The sequence below is a fragment of the Syngnathus scovelli genome, chromosome 6 (genome assembly GCF_024217435.2).
Source record: "Syngnathus scovelli strain Florida chromosome 6, RoL_Ssco_1.2, whole genome shotgun sequence".
NCBI lineage: Eukaryota > Metazoa > Chordata > Actinopteri > Syngnathiformes > Syngnathidae > Syngnathus > Syngnathus scovelli.
The window spans coordinates 18,673,886-18,692,189 of NC_090852.1; the positions used below are offsets into that span (position 1 = coordinate 18,673,886).

The window sequence follows — 18,304 nt, forward strand, 5'->3', positions numbered from 1 at the left end:
CAGCCTAAATTGGAAAGTTGAATGTGTTGCACTGTGAGTTGATCTCATCGGCCCTTCAATGAGTGTCCGTTTCCTGGCACTGATAAAAGCGGATCCTCCCAAACAAATTGTGAAGGTGTCGTGTGTCAAGCCCGGCTTGACCCGCCTGCTCCCTCTTGTCCAGCGGCTATTTGCCGTGCAGCATTCCTACTGGAAGGAAAATAAACTCAGGACACGCCAAGATGCGTCCCCGGGCGGCGTGGAGTGCCCCCACCTCTCCTCACCCTCCCCCCCCCCCCCCCCCCCCCCTCCCCTCACACACACACACACACACACCATCCCGTTGTGTTGTGGCCCCTGTCAGAGCCTTTGGCAGGTGATGCCAGATTCAGATAAGACTGTCGTCTGTCTGGACTGTAGCCATTTGGAAATGAGACAAAAGAGTTTCAATGAAATTTAAATAATTTAAAAAAAAAAATCCTTACATATACACACACGCATATTGTACCCTCGCATAACTCATTTTTTTAAATAGCCATGATTTTGTATGGTTTGTAATCCAACCTGTTTTAAAACGGTGATTTTTAGGGGGTAAAATATATCTTACATGTTTATTTTTTAAGCAACTAATTAACCAGTTGATTTGCTTTTATTTTTTTATTTTTGTCGTTTGCAATGAGGATTTGTTTTGCGCAATACTTTTTGAAAAATTCTTCGTATTTTTCTTTTGTGACTCCTCTGACAAATTCCGTTGATTACTCATGATATGAAGTATTCATAAACATACAAATAAAATGAATTAAACCCATCGTTTTATTAGTAAGTTTGGCTATGTCGTTATAATAATAAATAATAATAACTTATTTGTCCGCGTCGATAATAAAACGATGCCATGCACATCCACACATTGTATTCTGCCTTCCGCAGAGACACGTTTGTCCACACGTTCGAATCCCACAAGGCGAGTCCGCTTCCTTAATGCCCTTGAGCAAAAATTAAAAAATAAATTGTCCAGTATCCTCCTCGAGTAAATCCAACAGCAGCATCTTGTGATTGTTTTGTTCTGAACTCCTCTCGTGTATTTTCGAGCTCCTCACGTGTCCACTGGACTCGGTACCATGCTGTTCGGTGTGTCCGGAAGCTGAGATGACAGCGAGGTGACATCGCTGGCGGAAGAATTCCCCAACGAACCGGACTCAGAAAAAGACATCTGAAACACCAGGACATTTTACGAGTGAGTTTTTATTTATTTTTTTGTTTCTCTGCCTGGCGTGCTGTCCAGTCTTCATGTTTTGTTTCTTACCACTTGTTGGAAGACGGGCTGGTCCAGGTCGCTCTGCAAGGCGAAGTCACTGAGGCTCTTCCATGGTGGTTGGTAGGTTTGGACCTCCACGGAATTGCCTTGTACAGTGCTGTCGTGGCGGATGGGACTGCCTGCCACCAGGGGCGTTCCTGTCAGGCCCTGCAGGTTCTACATGCAACATGTATATTCACATATTAAGCTCCTAAAATACAACGTATTGCCCGCAGTATAATGAAAAAAAAATGTGTTGACGTTTGTATAGGCTTACAAATTATATTTAAATGTGCAGTTTTATTTAAAGCCTATTTCAAGTGACATAATGTGCATTACAAGACATACTTTGTGCAAAAAAATATTTTGTGAATTTACGAGTGATGCGTTTATCTCACGCCAAAGTCAAAATTGTGAGACTGGAGAACCATTAAAAATGATGGCTAAAATAATCCTTTATAGATTCCCAAAGTGAAATTTAAGTAATACATCACCACACGTGCTGTAGATTGTTAAAAAGAACAAACACAAATAGAGTACAATGACTTTTTGATTCGATAAGGGAGGCAAATAAAGTCTTAGTTAATCCATTTAGGCTTCAGGCGGTGTTCTGAATTAAAAAACATAATTGAGAGTTGCCAAAAATCGAATGATTTATGTCTTGTTGTTTCACGCTGATATGAATAATTTGCAACAATTTGCATGAAACGAAAGATTTTGATAAATAAAAGTATTGTTAAAAAAAAATAGATAAAATTGCGTCTTGGTCACCTTAAAACATGAATGAATTCAAGCGTAATAAAAAGCGCCAACTGACCGTTTTGTCGCAGTGTTGCTGCTGCTGCAGTTGCTTCATCAGAATGGACTTTTTCTTGTCTTTGCAGCGTTTGTTCTGGAACCAGACTCGGATCACCCTGGGGCTCAAGCCGGTCATCTCCACCAACTGCTCCTTCATCAGCGCGTCGGGCCGCGGGTTGGCGTTATAGCAAGTCCGCAACGTATGCAGCTGCTTCTCGTTCAGCACCGTCCGGACCCGTGTGGTCTTCTCGGACTGCTTTTGGATGTGGTTCCGATGATGAGGTGGGTGACGAACGGAGACTGGGTCTGAGGGACAAAATCATTAAAATAAAATAAGCACGCAACAGACAGGGAAGGGATTATTATTATGAAATCAAAATTAAATGTCGACTTGTTTTCAAGCTATAGTTTTATAGACTAATTTAACCAACCAACGTATCTGGAATATTATGTATTTTAAATAATAATAGTAATAATAATATTAATATAATAATGATAATAATAATAATACCAGAAATGTGCAGGGGTCGAGAGTGAATGTTCCCGGGGCTTAGCGGGCTATCGGCAGTTCTATCCATCAACAAGGCATGGTCGGCCCGGCAAAGCAGCTCGTCGTCCCGCACCGAGAACTCGTCCCCGGGCAGGAGGTGTCGACTACATACGGAGCACCGGAAACACTCCATGTGATACACACTCTCCCGGGCTCTCATCACCAGGTCACTGCTGCAGAAGCCCGTCTTGCATTTTGCACATTTTATGCCAAATAACCTAAAAAGAGGTCAACTATCAGTAAAGTTTGCGTGCATTTTGGAAGCTGTCAAATAACGCATCAGGTTTACAGGTGCGCATTTTACGCACACCATTTAAAAAATATATTTTTTAAGGAACAATATGAAATCTCACCTGACATAATCTCTTTTACAATAAGTCTTTCCGTCTCGGACAAAGCAAGTGCAGCTCTCGTCCAGGTACTGGCTGCACTCTGCGCACTTGAGGCAGGCTGCATGCCACTCCAGGTCCGGGGACACCCTCATGATGTACTGATCGTGTATCTGACTCCCGCAGCCCACGCACATCGCGAATCCTGATTTCTCTGCACGGATGTGACACGTGGACACACATAGATATATTAATGCCACAGCATCATATCACTCTCATCACCTTGGAGGGAAGGCTACAGAATTAATTGAATTACTCATTACGGCTCGGGGGAAAAAATACCCCCCAAAAAATCACCAAGTGGAAATTGTTAAATTTTTGTTGATTAATTTAGAGATGCAGATTTTCAGATGATAAGGCAAATAACAAGTAAAAAAAAAAAAAATCATTCCTCGTTAAATGTGTTCAATAAAAAGTGAAAAGACAGATCTTACTTTTGGAAAGATCCCCCATATCATCCAAGAAAGAGGCATTGAGCAGGATATCCACCATGCGGGAGGAAGAGAGCGTCCCGTCCCTTGGCTGGATCATGCAACTTGTGTTGGCCGTCTGAGAGGAGGGCGCAAAACAAAGCTCCCCCAACCCGTGACGTCTGCAGACCTGGGACCTCTGTTCGTCCAAACAGAAGGGTGCCACCATCCAAATACCCTCGTGGAAGCACATTTTTTTAGGGCGGGGGGGGGGGGGGGGGGGGGGGGGTGTGTATTCATTAGGTTCACAGCAATCCGTTTTTTGTTGTTGCTATTTGGGGCCTTTATCAATATAAAAACGTTAAAAAATGTATAAAACGAGAAAAAAAATGTTCACATTCTCAGGACTCGGAATAGATTTTAAATATTTTGTCTAATAGTACCATAATAACTATCTAATAAGATCAAACAAAAAAACTAAACAACCTGTTTTCGTACATTTTTATCACTCTGGAGAGCCCTCTACTGGACTGGGAAAATATGACCAATTTAATTACACAAAACATAAAAAGAAGTAATTTTTTCTATCATTTCATTTGAAACTTAACTTCCAAGTCTTCATACAATTGCATTTTGCGAAAGATATATTGTGTTCATAATTTTAATGTGACAAAATTTTAAACAGAAAAACAGTTTGGTATTGTTTTATATTGACACAATACATCTACATTGTACGATATTTTATCAGTATCATAGCGTAATTGAACTATATTTATTATCATGAACCAACATGTTGCGACCCAATTTCTCGTCTTCATAAGATCTCGCGACAAGTAAACCGATGACGTCAGCTGCTCTTTGGCCCAGAGTCTTCCGCAAGTGCTAGTGATGTGCATTCCAGTTCTTTTAAGTGAACTGAATCTTTAGAGTCAGTTCGCTCAAAATATTTGTTCAAACGAATCGTTTGACGAATCGTCCCTCCCCACACACACTGATCCTTTTATTTATTATTTTTTTTTAACTTCAATAATTTCTTTGTGTGCCTTTGGCATGTGGAGAAATTTACAATAAAGCTGACTTTGACTTTGACACACAACTGAGCAATACACCAGACAAAAATCAATCAAGTAAACACAGTAATGTCGACAACGGCAACGCACACATTTTTCTCTATATTACAACATCTCGTGGGAACAACATATACATCAAACAATACAACTACCCCCCCCCCCCCCCCAAAAAAAATATAATAATAATTGGCTCGGATAATTCAACCATTTCTTTCTGTAATACAACACGAGTGTTGGCTCGTGAGTAAACAATTCGTTGAAAAGGAATGTTTTCAGTGAACGAGAGTTTTTTCAGTTCATATGACTTCAACCAGTAGGTGTCGGTAATGCCCATTGAAGCTGGTGCCACCTCGCCGTAAAACAAAACGAAGAAGAAAAAGACGTCACTTCCCGTTTACAAACGAGTCGTGAATTGCATTTCCCGCTCATCAACTGAATGGATATGTGAGTGAACGAGTCAGTGATTTGCATTTCCAGGTCATCGCTAGAACGGATCAGCGAGGGAACGAATCCTGACTTTCCCGTTCGCGAACGAGTTCATGGGTGAAGTGCCTTCCTTTCCCCCCGTGCATCAACGGATCAGTCAGTGAACGCGTTGCGTCTCCCTCCTGTCGTCAACTACGTAAGCCAGAATGTCGATTTACGATTTGCCAAGGAAAGAAAGAACCGCTTCTTTTATGCGTGTTTTCTCCAAGCTAACGGCTAACTTTATTGCATGAAGGGATGGGCCGTTATGCAACAACGGGGAGATGATGCTTCTCTTTGGGTAATCTTGCTTTTGTAACACTTATAGTAGTTTTTAAATAACGTGTATGCATATATGCGCCTAAATATTGTTATCCAATATATCTACTGCAATTTCACATTGGATTGCTGGTTTGAAATTTACTTGTAATATTGTTATTTTAATAAACATTTTTGTTAAAACTTGTCTGGTGTTTTATTCCTTGTTTTGATCCTCGCCAATTAAAACATAAAAATCAGACATTTGGTTAACTGCTTTGTATGACAGTGTTTTACGTTGGTTGAATACACATCACTAGTACAAATGAGTCCAGACGGCCATGGTCTGCCAGGTTGAGCAGGGGTGTCTAAGTCCAGTCCTCGAGGGCCGCATTCCTCCATGTTTTCCAAGTTTCCTGATTCAATGATCAGGCTCCTGCAGAACGTGAGGATGAACTGATCATTTGAATCGGGTGTGTTTAACGAGGGGAAACTTGGAAAACACGGAAGAATGCGGCCCTCGAGGACTGGACTTGGACACCCATGCCTTACACTGAGTGCCAAAAGTCCCAATGATCGTGAGCAGCAGGGGGGGCCCCATTTCAACCCCTTACACTGAGTGCCAAGCAGGGAAGAAATGGGTACCATTGTTATAGTCACTGGTATGACTCGGCAGGGGTTTGAACCCACAACCTCCCAAACTCAGGGCGGACACTCTCCTCTTAGGCCACCGAGCTGGTAAACACTTGTATCGTAGTATAACACTTATAGTCGTTTTTAAATAATGTGTATGCCTAAATATTGTTATCCAATATATCTACTGCAATTTCACATTAGATTGCTGGTTTGAAATTTGCTTTTAATGTTATTTTTAATAAACATTTATGTTAAAATTTGTCTGGCGTCTTATTCCTTGTTTTTATATTCGCCAATAAAAAACAAAAATCAGACATTTGGTTAACTGCTTCATATGATAATATGTGCAGGTACACTACACGAGGTTAAAAAAAAAGAATGAATAAATAAAGGGTTAATTGCACAACAAAAGCATTTCCTCGCACCTGGGATCGTGAAAGTGGCACTTTTCAGTCTTGAGGTGAGCGTGGGTCGCCCTTCTGTCACTGCCATTGTCACGAGTCTTTGGTCGAGTGGTTAACGTCATTACCTCTGACACGATGGAACCATGGTTCGGGACCCGACCTTACCCACGGGCTGTATTATATCGATTTTCTCTCACTTCTGCATAAAGATTGTGACTCTTATTTTTCATTTATTGTTTTCCTTTTGCTTGTTTAATACTGCTTCATGATTCGCTGAGGTCTCAGGAAGTGGGTGGGGCAATGAGAATGAAAATCATTGGTTGGAAAGGGAGGCGTGGCTATGCAGACGAGGGGTCCTGTGATCGAGTGTATTTGAGTGAGTGAGTGAGTGAGTGAGCGAGTGAGTGAGTGAGTGAGTGAGTGAGTGAGTGAGTGAGTGAGTGAGTGAGTGAGTGAGTGAGTGAGTGAGTGAGTGGGTGGGTGGGTGGGTGAGTGTGAGTGAGTGAGTGAGTGAGTGAGTGGGTGTGAGTGAGTGAGTGAGTGAGTGAGTGAGTGGGTGGGTGAGTGAGTGGGTGGGTGAGTGAGTGAGTGAGTGAGTGAGTGAGTGAGTGGGTGGGTGGGTGAGTGAGTGTGAGTGAGTGAGTGGGTGTGAGTGAGTGGGTGGGTGGGTGAGTGAGTGAGTGAGTGAGTGGGTGAGTGGGTGAGTGGGTGTGTGAGTGAGTGAGTGAGTGAGTGAGTGAGTGAGTGGGTGGGTGAGTGAGTGAGTGAGTGGGTGAGTGAGTGAGTGGTGAGTGAGTGAGTGGGTGAGTGAGTGGTGAGTGAGTGAGTGGGTGAGTGAGTGAGTGGGTGGGTGAGTGAGTGGTGAGTGAGTGAGTGGGTGAGTGAGTGGTGAGTGAGTGAGTGGGTGAGTGAGTGAGTGAGTGAGTGGGTGGGTGGGTGAGTGAGTGAGTGAGTGAGTGAGTGAGTGAGTGAGTGAGTGAGTGAGTGAGTGAGTTAGTGAGTGAGTGAGTGGGTGAGTGAGTGAGTGAGTGGGTGAGTGAGTGAGTGGTGAGTGAGTGAGTGGGTGAGTGAGTGGTGAGTGAGTGAGTGGGTGAGTGAGTGAGTGAGAGTGTGTGTGAGTGAGTGAGTGAGTGAGTGGGTGGGTGGGTGGGTGAGTGTGAGTGAGTGAGTGAGTGAGTGGGTGTGAGTGAGTGAGTGAGTGAGTGGGTGGGTGAGTGAGTGGGTGGGTGAGTGAGTGAGTGAGTGAGTGAGTGAGTGAGTGAGTGAGTGAGTGGGTGGGTGGGTGAGTGAGTGTGAGTGAGTGAGTGGGTGGGTGAGTGAGTGAGTGAGTGAGTGAGTGAGTGAGTGAGTGAGTGAGTGAGTGGTGAGTGAGTGGGTGAGTGAGTGGTGAGTGAGTGAGTGAGTGGTGAGTGAGTGAGTGGGTGGGTGAGTGAGTGAGTGAGTGAGTGGTGAGTGAGTGAGTGGGTGAGTGAGTGGTGAGTGAGTGAGTGAGTGGTGAGTGAGTGAGTGAGTGGGTGGGTGAGTGAGTGAGTGAGTGGTGAGTGAGTGGTGAGTGAGTGAGTGAGTGAGTGAGTGAGTGAGTGAGTGAGTGAGTGAGTGAGTGGGTGAGTGAGTGAGTGAGTGAGTGAGTGAGTGAGTGAGTGGGTGAGTGAGTGGGTGAGTGAGTGGGTGAGTGAGTGAGTGAGTGAGTGAGTGAGTGAGTGAGTGAGTGAGTGAGTGGGTGGGTGAGTGAGTGAGTGAGTGAGTGAGTGAGTGAGTGAGTGAGTGAGTGAGTGAGTGAGTGAGTGAGTGAGTGGTGAGTGAGTGAGTGGGTGAGTGAGTGGTGAGTGAGTGAGTGAGTGGGTGGGTGAGTGAGTGAGTGAGTGAGTGAGTGAGTGAGTGAGTGAGTGAGTGAGTGAGTGAGTGAGTGAGTGAGTGAGTGGTGAGTGAGTGAGTGGGTGAGTGAGTGGTGAGTGAGTGAGTGAGTGAGTGGTGAGTGAGTGAGTGGGTGGGTGGGTGAGTGAGTGAGTGAGTGAGTGAGTGAGTGAGTGAGTGAGTGAGTGAGTGAGTGGGTGAGTGAGTGGTGAGTGAGTGAGTGAGTGGTGAGTGAGTGGGTGAGTGAGTGAGTGAGTGAGTGGTGAGTGAGTGAGTGAGTGGGTGAGTGAGTGGTGAGTGAGTGAGTGAGTGGTGAGTGAGTGAGTGAGTGGGTGGGTGAGTGAGTGAGTGGTGAGTGAGTGGTGAGTGAGTGAGTGAGTGAGTGAGTGAGTGAGTGAGTGAGTGAGTGAGTGAGTGAGTGAGTGAGTGGGTGGGTGAGTGAGTGAGTGGTGAGTGAGTGAGTGGGTGAGTGAGTGGTGAGTGAGTGAGTGGGTGAGTGAGTGAGTGAGTGAGTGGGTGGGTGAGTGAGTGAGTGGTGAGTGAGTGAGTGAGTGAGTGAGTGAGTGAGTGAGTGAGTGAGTGAGTGAGTGGGTGGGTGAGTGAGTGAGTGGTGAGTGAGTGAGTGGAAAAAAAAAAAAAAACTACCATACATGGTAGTTTAAAAAAAAAACACACTCACTCACTCACCCACTCACTCACTCACCACTCACTCACTCACTCACTCACTCACTCACTCACTCACTCACTCACTCACTCACTCACTCACTCACTCACTCACTCACTCACCCACCCACTCACTCACTCACTCACTCACTCACCACTCACCCACCCACTCACTCACTCACCACTCACTCACTCACTCACCACTCACTCACCCACTCACTCACTCACCACTCACTCACTCACTCACTCACTCACTCACTCACTCACTCACTCACTCACTCACTCACTCACCCACCCACCCACCCACTCACTCACTCACTCACTCACTCACCCACTCACTCACTCACCACTCACTCACCCACTCACTCACTCACCACTCACTCACTCACCCACCCACTCACTCACTCACTCACTCACTCACTCACTCACTCACTCACTCACTCACTCACTCACTCACTCACTCACCCACCCACCCACTCACTCACTCACTCACCCACTCACTCACTCACCACTCACTCACCCACTCACTCACTCACCACTCACTCACCCACCCACTCACTCACTCACTCACTCACTCACTCACTCACTCACTCACTCACTCACTCACCCACCCACCCACTCACTCACTCACCACTCACTCACTCACCACTCACTCACCACTCACTCACTCACTCACTCACTCACTCACCCACCCACTCACTCACTCACTCACCACTCACTCACTCACCACTCACTCACTCACTCACTCACTCACTCACTCACTCACTCACTCACTCACTCACTCACTCACCCACCCACTCACTCACTCACTCACTCACTCACTCACTCACTCACTCACTCACCTACCCACATACTCACTCACCACTCACTCACTCACCCACCCACTCACTCACTCACTCACTCACTCACCCACTCACTCACTCACCACTCACTCACCCACTCACTCACTCACCACTCACTCACTCACCCACCCACTCACTCACTCACTCACTCACTCACTCACTCACTCACTCACTCACTCACTCACTCACTCACTCACCACTCACTCACTCACCCACCCACTCACTCACTCACTCACTCACCCACTCACTCACTCACCACTCACTCACCCACTCACTCACTCACCACTCACTCACTCACCCACCCACTCACTCACTCACTCACTCACTCACTCACTCACTCACTCACTCACTCACTCACTCACTCACTCACTCACTCACTCACTCACTCACCACTCACTCACTCACCCACCCACTCACTCACTCACTCACTCACCCACTCACTCACTCACCACTCACTCACCCACTCACTCACTCACCACTCACTCACTCACCCACCCACTCACTCACTCACTCACTCACTCACTCACTCACTCACTCACTCACTCACTCACTCACTCACTCACTCACCACTCACTCACCACTCACTCACTCACTCACCCACCCACTCACTCACTCACCACTCACTCACTCACTCACCACTCACTCACCCACTCACTCACTCACCACTCACTCACTCACTCACCCACTCACTCACCACTCACTCACTCACTCACCACTCACTCACCCACTCACTCACTCACTCACTCACTCACTCACTCACTCACTCACTCACTCACTCACTCACTCACTCACTCACTCACTCACTCACCCACCCACCCACTCACTCACTCACCACTCACTCACTCACTCACTCACCACTCACTCACCCACTCACTCACTCACCACTCACTCACTCACTCACTCACTCACTCACTCACTCACTCACTCACTCACCCACCCACTCACTCACTCACTCACCACTCACTCACCCACTCACTCACTCACCACTCACTCACTCACTCACTCACTCACTCACTCACTCACTCACTCACTCACTCACCCACCCACTCACTCACTCACTCACTCACTCACTCACTCACTCACTCACTCACTCACCCACTCACTCACCCACTCACTCACCCACTCACTCACTCACTCACTCACTCACTCACTCACTCACTCACTCACTCACCCACTCACTCACTCACTCACTCACTCACTCACTCACTCACTCACTCACTCACTCACTCACCACTCACTCACCACTCACTCACTCACTCACCCACCCACTCACTCACTCACTCACCACTCACTCACTCACTCACCACTCACTCACCCACTCACTCACTCACCACTCACTCACTCACTCACCCACCCACTCACTCACTCACCACTCACTCACTCACTCACCACTCACTCACCCACTCACTCACCACTCACTCACTCACTCACTCACTCACTCACTCACTCACTCACTCACCCACCCACTCACTCACTCACACTCACTCACCCACCCACCCACTCACTCACTCACTCACTCACTCACTCACTCACTCACTCACCCACCCACTCACTCACCCACCCACTCACTCACTCACTCACTCACACCCACTCACTCACTCACTCACACTCACCCACCCACCCACCCACTCACTCACTCACTCACACACACTCTCACTCACTCACCCACTCACTCACTCACCACTCACTCACCCACTCACTCACTCACCACTCACTCACTCACCCACTCACTCACTCACTCACCCACTCACTCACTCACTCACTAACTCACTCACTCACTCACTCACTCACTCACTCACTCACTCACTCACTCACTCACCCACCCACCCACTCACTCACTCACTCACTCACTCACTCACTCACTCACTCACTCACTCACCACTCACTCACCACTCACTCACTCACTCACCCACCCACTCACTCACTCACTCACCACTCACTCACTCACTCACCACTCACTCACCCACTCACTCACTCACCACTCACTCACTCACTCACTCACCCACCCACTCACTCACTCACCACTCACTCACTCACTCACCACTCACTCACCCACTCACTCACCACTCACTCACTCACTCACTCACTCACTCACTCACTCACTCACTCACTCACCCACCCACTCACTCACTCACACTCACTCACCCACCCACCCACTCACTCACTCACTCACTCACTCACTCACTCACTCACTCACTCACCCACCCACTCACTCACCCACCCACTCACTCACTCACTCACTCACACCCACTCACTCACTCACTCACTCACACTCACCCACCCACCCACCCACTCACTCACTCACTCACTCACACACACTCTCACTCACTCACTCACCCACTCACTCACTCACCACTCACTCACCCACTCACTCACTCACCACTCACTCACTCACCCACTCACTCACTCACTCACCCACTCACTCACTCACTAACTCACTCACTCACTCACTCACTCACTCACTCACTCACTCACTCACTCACTCACTCACTCACCCACCCACCCACTCACTCACTCACTCACTCACCCACTCACTCACTCACCACTCACTCACCCACTCACTCACTCACCACTCACTCACCCACCCACTCACTCACTCACCCACTCACTCACTCACCACTCACTCACCCACTCACTCACTCACCACTCACTCACTCACCCACTCACTCACTCACTCACCCACCCACTCACTCACTCACTCACTCACTCACTCACTCACACACCCACTCACCCACTCACCCACTCACTCACTCACTCACTCACCCACCCACCCACTCACTCACACCCACTCACTCACTCACACTCACTCACCCACCCACCCACTCACTCACTCACTCACTCACTCACTCACTCACCCACCCACTCACTCACCCACCCACTCACTCACTCACTCACTCACTCACTCACACCCACTCACTCACTCACTCACTCACTCACACTCACCCACCCACCCACCCACTCACTCACTCACTCACTCACTCACTCACTCACTCACTCACTCACTCACTCACTCACTCACTCACTCACTCACTCGCTCACTCACTCACTCACTCACTCAAATACACTCGATCACAGGACCCCTCGTCTGCATAGCCACGCCTCCCTTTCCAACCAATGATTTTCATTCTCATTGCCCCACCCACTTCCTGAGACCTCAGCGAATCATGAAGCAGTATTAAACAAGCAAAAGGAAAACAATAAATGAAAAATAAGAGTCACAATCTTTATGCAGAAGTGAGAGAAAATCGATATAATACAGCCCGTGGGTAAGGTCGGGTCCCGAACCATGGTTCCATCGTGTCAGAGGTAATGACGTTAACCACTCGACCAAAGACTCGTGACAATGGCAGTGACAGAAGGGCGACCCACGCTCACCTCAAGACTGAAAAGTGCCACTTTCACGATCCCAGGTGCGAGGAAATGCTTTTGTTGTGCAATTAACCCTTTATTTATTCATTCTTTTTTTTTAACCTCGTGTAGTGTACCTGCACATATTATCATATGAAGCAGTTAACCAAATGTCTGATTTTTGTTTTTTATTGGCGAATATAAAAACAAGGAATAAGACGCCAGACAAATTTTAACATAAATGTTTATTAAAAATAACATTAAAAGCAAATTTCAAACCAGCAATCTAATGTGAAATTGCAGTAGATATATTGGATAACAATATTTAGGCATACACATTATTTAAAAACGACTATAAGTGTTATACTACGATACAAGTGTTTACCAGCTCGGTGGCCTAAGAGGAGAGTGTCCGCCCTGAGTTTGGGAGGTTGTGGGTTCAAACCCCTGCCGAGTCATACCAGTGACTATAACAATGGTACCCATTTCTTCCCTGCTTGGCACTCAGTGTAAGGGGTTGAAATGGGGCCCCCCCTGCTGCTCACGATCATTGGGACTTTTGGCACTCAGTGTAAGGCATGGGTGTCCAAGTCCAGTCCTCGAGGGCCGCATTCTTCCGTGTTTTCCAAGTTTCCCCTCGTTAAACACACCCGATTCAAATGATCAGTTCATCCTCACGTTCTGCAGGAGCCTGATCATTGAATCAGGAAACTTGGAGGAATGCGGCCCTCGAGGACTGGACTTGGACACCCCTGCTCAACCTGGCAGACCATGGCCGTCTGGACTCATTTGTACTAGTGATGTGTATTCAACCAACGTAAAACACTGTCATATAAAGCAGTTAACCAAATGTCTGATTTTTATGTTTTAATTGGCGAGGATCAAAACAGGGAATAAAACACCAGACAAGTTTTATCAAAAATGTTTATTAAAATAACAATATTACAAGTAAATTTCAAACCAGCAATCCAATGTGAAATTGCAGTAGATATATTGGATAACAATATTTAGGCGCATATATGCATACACGTTATTTAAAAACTACTATAAGTGTTATAAAAGCAAGATTACCCAAAGAGAAGCATCGTCTCCCCGTTGTTGCATAACGGCCCATCCCTTCATGCAATAAAGTTAGCCGTTAGCTTGGAGAAAACACGCATAAAAGAAGCGGTTCTTTCTTTCCTTGGCAAATCGTAAATCGACATTCTGGCTTACGTAGTTCACGCCAGGAGGGAGACGCAACGCGTTCATTGACTGATCCGTTGATGCACGGGAAGGAAAGCACTTCACCCATGAACTCGTTCGCGAACGGGAAAGTCAGGATTCGTTCCCTCACTGATCCGTTCTAGCGATGACCTGGAAATGCAAATCACTGACTCGTTCACTCACATATCCATTCATTTGATGAACGGGAAATGCAATTCACGACTCGTTCGTAAACAGGAAATGACGTCATTTTCTTCTTCGTTTTGTTTTACGGCAAGGTGGCACCAGCTTCAATGGGCATTACCGACACCTACTGGTTGAAGTCATGGTTCACTGAAAAGATTCGTTCTTTTCAACGAATCGTTCACTCACGAGCCAACACTAGCAAGTACCAGTGCAGCAGCAGTGCAGAGGAGCATCCAGACCAGAGTCCACCATGAACAGAATTCTTACTAAAACGAACGTGACACGCTTGGTAAGAACTCAACGTTGATTGACCCAGGAACCGGCTGAATTGTTGTGTTTCTAGTTGAGTTAAATTCGAAACGCCAGCCGTCTCTCCTGTCGTGCTGCAGCTGCTGGTCCGGCGGGCGCATTTCTTCGTCCACTGTCTGTTTGAACACAATTTGACGCATAATAAACAAAACGGTGACAAAAGCTTTTATCATGTTTGATCATAACTCGGTGTTTTTTTTGCTCATGCTAAGCGGTGTTAGCATAGCTACGTGGTGGTTATGAAACTTTTTTTTCCAACAAGCGTGTTGAAACCAAGCTTTTGACATGGACCTGTAAATATTTAACATATATTATACAATATGGCGCAAAATTACTTATTTATAAGAAAGCACGCAGGGTATGGTAGCTGTTTATTGTCAATGTTTTGTGAGTAATCTGCATGGACGCTCCGTTTTCGGCTAGTAATGTCTGGCCGTGTCCACAACAAGCTGGCATATGTTGAAGGTGACTGAAGTCTGTTTCACAATCACAGACCACTAGATTGTTTGTTCATACGTAACATGCACGGTGGAAGAGCAGTAATAAACTTTCTGCTTTTACAAAGATAATGCTTTCGTAATATTGATATTTTTGTTTTGTCCAATAGGCCGGCGTCCTGCAAAGGTTTCAGAGCACTTTGGTGATTGCAGAACACAACAATGACAAGTTGACACCGATAACGCTCAATGCCATCAGTGCTGCTAATAAACTTGGTGGTGAGGTGGCTTGTCTGGTAGCAGGAACCAACTGTGCAAAGGTGTGAAAAATATCATCCAAGTAGACTTCGAAAATGCTATGCGTGAACACACTATCCCATTTTTTTCCCAGGTTGTGGAGGAAATCAGTAAAGTACAAGGTGTGAAGAAAGTTCTGGTGGTTCAGAATGACTCTTGCAAAGGAGCTCTGCCAGGTACAAACATTGTCAGCCTTATGGTTGATGTTGCATTTACTTACACTCGGTCTGGTTCTCCAGAGGAGCTGACGCCGCTTGTCTTGGCCACGCACAAGCAATTCAACTTCACCCACATCTGCGCTGGTGCTTCTGCCTTTGGAAAGGTAACACTTCCACATGAACCTGCAGTGGATTTTGTGACTTTAGTTAGCTTTCTAATCTAAAATCATGTTCTTGTATGTGTAGAACCTGCTGCCAAGAGTGGCTGCCAAGTTGGATGTAGCTCCAATCTCTGATATTATTGAAATTAAGTCTCCTGATACATTTGTCAGAGCCATCTATGCTGGTAAGTTAATATTTTTGAAAACCTGCTTTCCACAATTCAAAATATAGTTTGAAGGTTATTGATGATGCTCTACGTATGAATGTGATGTTACCAGGGAATGCGCTTAGCACAGTAAAGTGTAGCGAACCTGTGAAGGTGTTCACCGTACGAGGGACGTCGTTTGAGGCGGCGCCCATAGAGGGAGGAAGTGCTGCAACAGAAAATGGTAAAATGAAATCAAATAAACTCTTGTTTTGGATTTCAGCAGTTTACAGGTATCGCTAATAATGTGGTCATTGATTTTAACGTGACCTGCAGTGGCTGCTGATTCGGCCGTGGGAATTTCCGAGTGGCTGGAACAGAATCTGACCAAGAGTGACCGTCCGGAATTGACCAGCGCAAAGGTTGTCGTGTCAGGAGGTGGGACTTTTATTTTGTGATTTAAAGATATAACCAAAATGTATTTATTTCCACCTCTCAAAGTTAACTGAATCAAATTCATTGGTTACTTCTCATCCCCAGGAAGAGGTTTGAAGAGCGGAGATAACTTCAAACTGCTCTATGATCTTGCCGACAAAATGAACGCAGCAGGTTAGACGTCGCTCCAACAAAAACATCACTCTGTGCCATTTATCGTAATTTTTTTTTAACTTATACACTGTTATCTGTTTAGTTGGTGCTTCTCGAGCTGCAGTGGATGCTGGTTACGTTCCTAATGATATGCAAGTCGGGCAAACGGGCAAGATTGTGGCGCCGGTGAGTTGCTCCAGCCTCAACAAGGGCTGCTAAGTATGAAAATTATAGTAAACACCAAAGGGTGGACTTTGTTGGGGTGTTTTTGCGTTTAAATCTCGGAATGACCACTGTCGGCCAGTGTCTCGGAATGAATTGTCGTCATCTTCAACCTTTGAAGTTCCACCGTACTCGCAAGCCGTTATCATCGTCATTGTCCTTTTCGTTAAAGGTTAATTATCCATTAGACGCTTTAGTCGGGTTCTCCGCTGATGATTATCCACACATTAAGTCCCGACAAGTGCCGCTAATGGCACAGTCAGGGTTCTTTGAGGGTCGGGTCATCCACTTAGGTTGAGAGAAGTGAGGTCTGGCGTGGTTCTCAGACCAGAACAAACTGACCTAATTAAGACCTGCAAATGTTGAGACCAGCTGGTTTCTGAAACCCCAAAATTAAAAAACAACATCCAGTCCCTTTGGGAGTGGGTTGCAGTATAAGATGAGCACTGAAATATTCATACTGAAGATGAGTGAACCCAAGTCTGACCTGATGTGATGGCGGCTGAGTTTCCACAGTTTCCCGTTTGCAAGCGTGTTTCTTTTGCTGTCCGCAGGAGTTGTACATTGCCGTGGGCATCTCTGGGGCTATTCAACACTTGGCTGGAATGAAAGACAGCAAGGTAAAATGCTATTGTGGACACACTCTTGAGAGATTAAAGGCCTCATTTATAAAAAAAAAAAAAAATTCCAGACTATTGTGGCCATCAACAAGGACCCGGAGGCTCCCATTTTCCAGGTGTCGGACTACGGCCTGGTTGCTGATCTTTTCAAGGTGAGTGTAAGCTATGTGGAACTTGTGATTCTGTGTAAGGGAATTTAAAACAAAATCATTGGCCGTCATCAGTTTTTCCAGTCAGTGGAAATGTGTGAGATTCTTAATGATGGTGCTTCAAAAAAACATGGTTAGTTTCACTCCGATGACAATGAACACATTGTTAACGTCAACGTCTCTTCAAAGTGTTCCACGGCTGTCGTGGAATGGCGCAGGTGTCACGTTAAGTGTGCCGGCGTCTCGACAAAGTCCCCGTGGATGTGATTAGTAATAATTGTGAGTGGCGGTGGACTTGTGACCTTCGGCGTGAGCTCAGCTTACCGCTTACCGATCAGATAGCTGATTAAAATGGATGGCCTCTGCGCTCGTTTCCCCCCCCCCAAAAGGACAAACGATACTCAGGATGAACTCTGTCCCCAAGTCGCTGAGGAACAATTTGAATACCCTTTAAGGCCCCCACTGATATGGATTTTCTATTCTATTTTCCAAAACTGAAACTAAGAGCAGTAGTCACCCTCAAAATGTCCTTTTCTTAATTGAAGGATTAAAAAAGGTTAATATCATGATAAACCATAAAATGATGATTTGACAAAATGTTCCAATCGATGTATATATTTTTTTAAAGTCCCATCTGACCCCCTACAGGCTGTTCCTGAGATGACCGAAGCGTTGAGCAAGTGAGGACGAAGCTGCCACCTTCACCATCAAGAATGAGACTTGGTGTGAATGTCTTTACGAGTTTTAAACATCAACAATTAAAGAACTACTTTGAAGATATTTTTGTGCCTTCGGTAGTGACTATTATGTCTCCCTGTTGAGCCCCAGGACTTGTAATGTATTAAAGGTAACGACTGACCTCTCA

The 18,304-nt window shown here is 46.1% G+C and overlaps 2 protein-coding genes across 2 annotated transcripts; one reads left to right on the forward strand and one right to left on the reverse strand.

Moving 5' to 3' along the window:
- Window positions 1-716: 716 nt before the first annotated feature.
- isl2a (ISL LIM homeobox 2a) lies at window positions 717-3,675 on the reverse strand. Its single transcript, XM_049724072.2, has 6 exons — window positions 3,445-3,675; window positions 2,975-3,164; window positions 2,583-2,839; window positions 2,091-2,377; window positions 1,283-1,450; window positions 717-1,189 (listed from the first exon to the last, which is right to left on the reverse strand). The coding sequence occupies exons 1-6, from the start codon at window positions 3,671-3,673 to the stop codon at window positions 1,073-1,075; spliced, it is 1,248 nt and encodes a 415-aa protein (XP_049580029.1). The 5' UTR covers window positions 3,674-3,675; the 3' UTR covers window positions 717-1,072.
- Window positions 3,676-14,474: 10,799 nt separating this feature from the next.
- etfa (electron transfer flavoprotein subunit alpha) lies at window positions 14,475-18,304 on the forward strand. The gene is made up of 12 exons (XM_049724077.1): window positions 14,475-14,641; window positions 15,269-15,418; window positions 15,490-15,571; window positions 15,635-15,717; window positions 15,800-15,899; window positions 15,994-16,104; window positions 16,197-16,298; window positions 16,401-16,469; window positions 16,552-16,634; window positions 17,225-17,290; window positions 17,362-17,442; window positions 18,088-18,304. Exons 1-12 carry the CDS (start codon window positions 14,603-14,605, stop codon window positions 18,121-18,123), a joined length of 1,002 nt encoding a protein of 333 aa, XP_049580034.1. The 5' UTR covers window positions 14,475-14,602; the 3' UTR covers window positions 18,124-18,304.

Bases quoted from the DNA above. Each gene is read 5' to 3' on its own strand.
- isl2a (XM_049724072.2), bottom strand. From the start codon at position 3,673: ATGTGCTTCCACGAGGGTATTTGGATGGTGGCACCCTTCTGTTTGGAC. The intron at 3,165-3,444 runs GTAAGATCTGTC...ACATCCGTGCAG, and splicing joins TATGGGGGATCTTTCCAAAA to AGAAATCAGGATTCGCGATG. The intron at 2,378-2,582 runs GTATTATTATTA...TTTGTCCCTCAG, and splicing joins TCGACCCCTGCACATTTCTG to ACCCAGTCTCCGTTCGTCAC.
- etfa (XM_049724077.1), top strand. From the start codon at position 14,603: ATGAACAGAATTCTTACTAAAACGAACGTGACACGCTTG. The intron at 16,105-16,196 runs GTAAAATGAAAT...CGTGACCTGCAG, and splicing joins AAGTGCTGCAACAGAAAATG to TGGCTGCTGATTCGGCCGTG. The intron at 16,470-16,551 runs GTTAGACGTCGC...TTATCTGTTTAG, and splicing joins CGACAAAATGAACGCAGCAG to TTGGTGCTTCTCGAGCTGCA.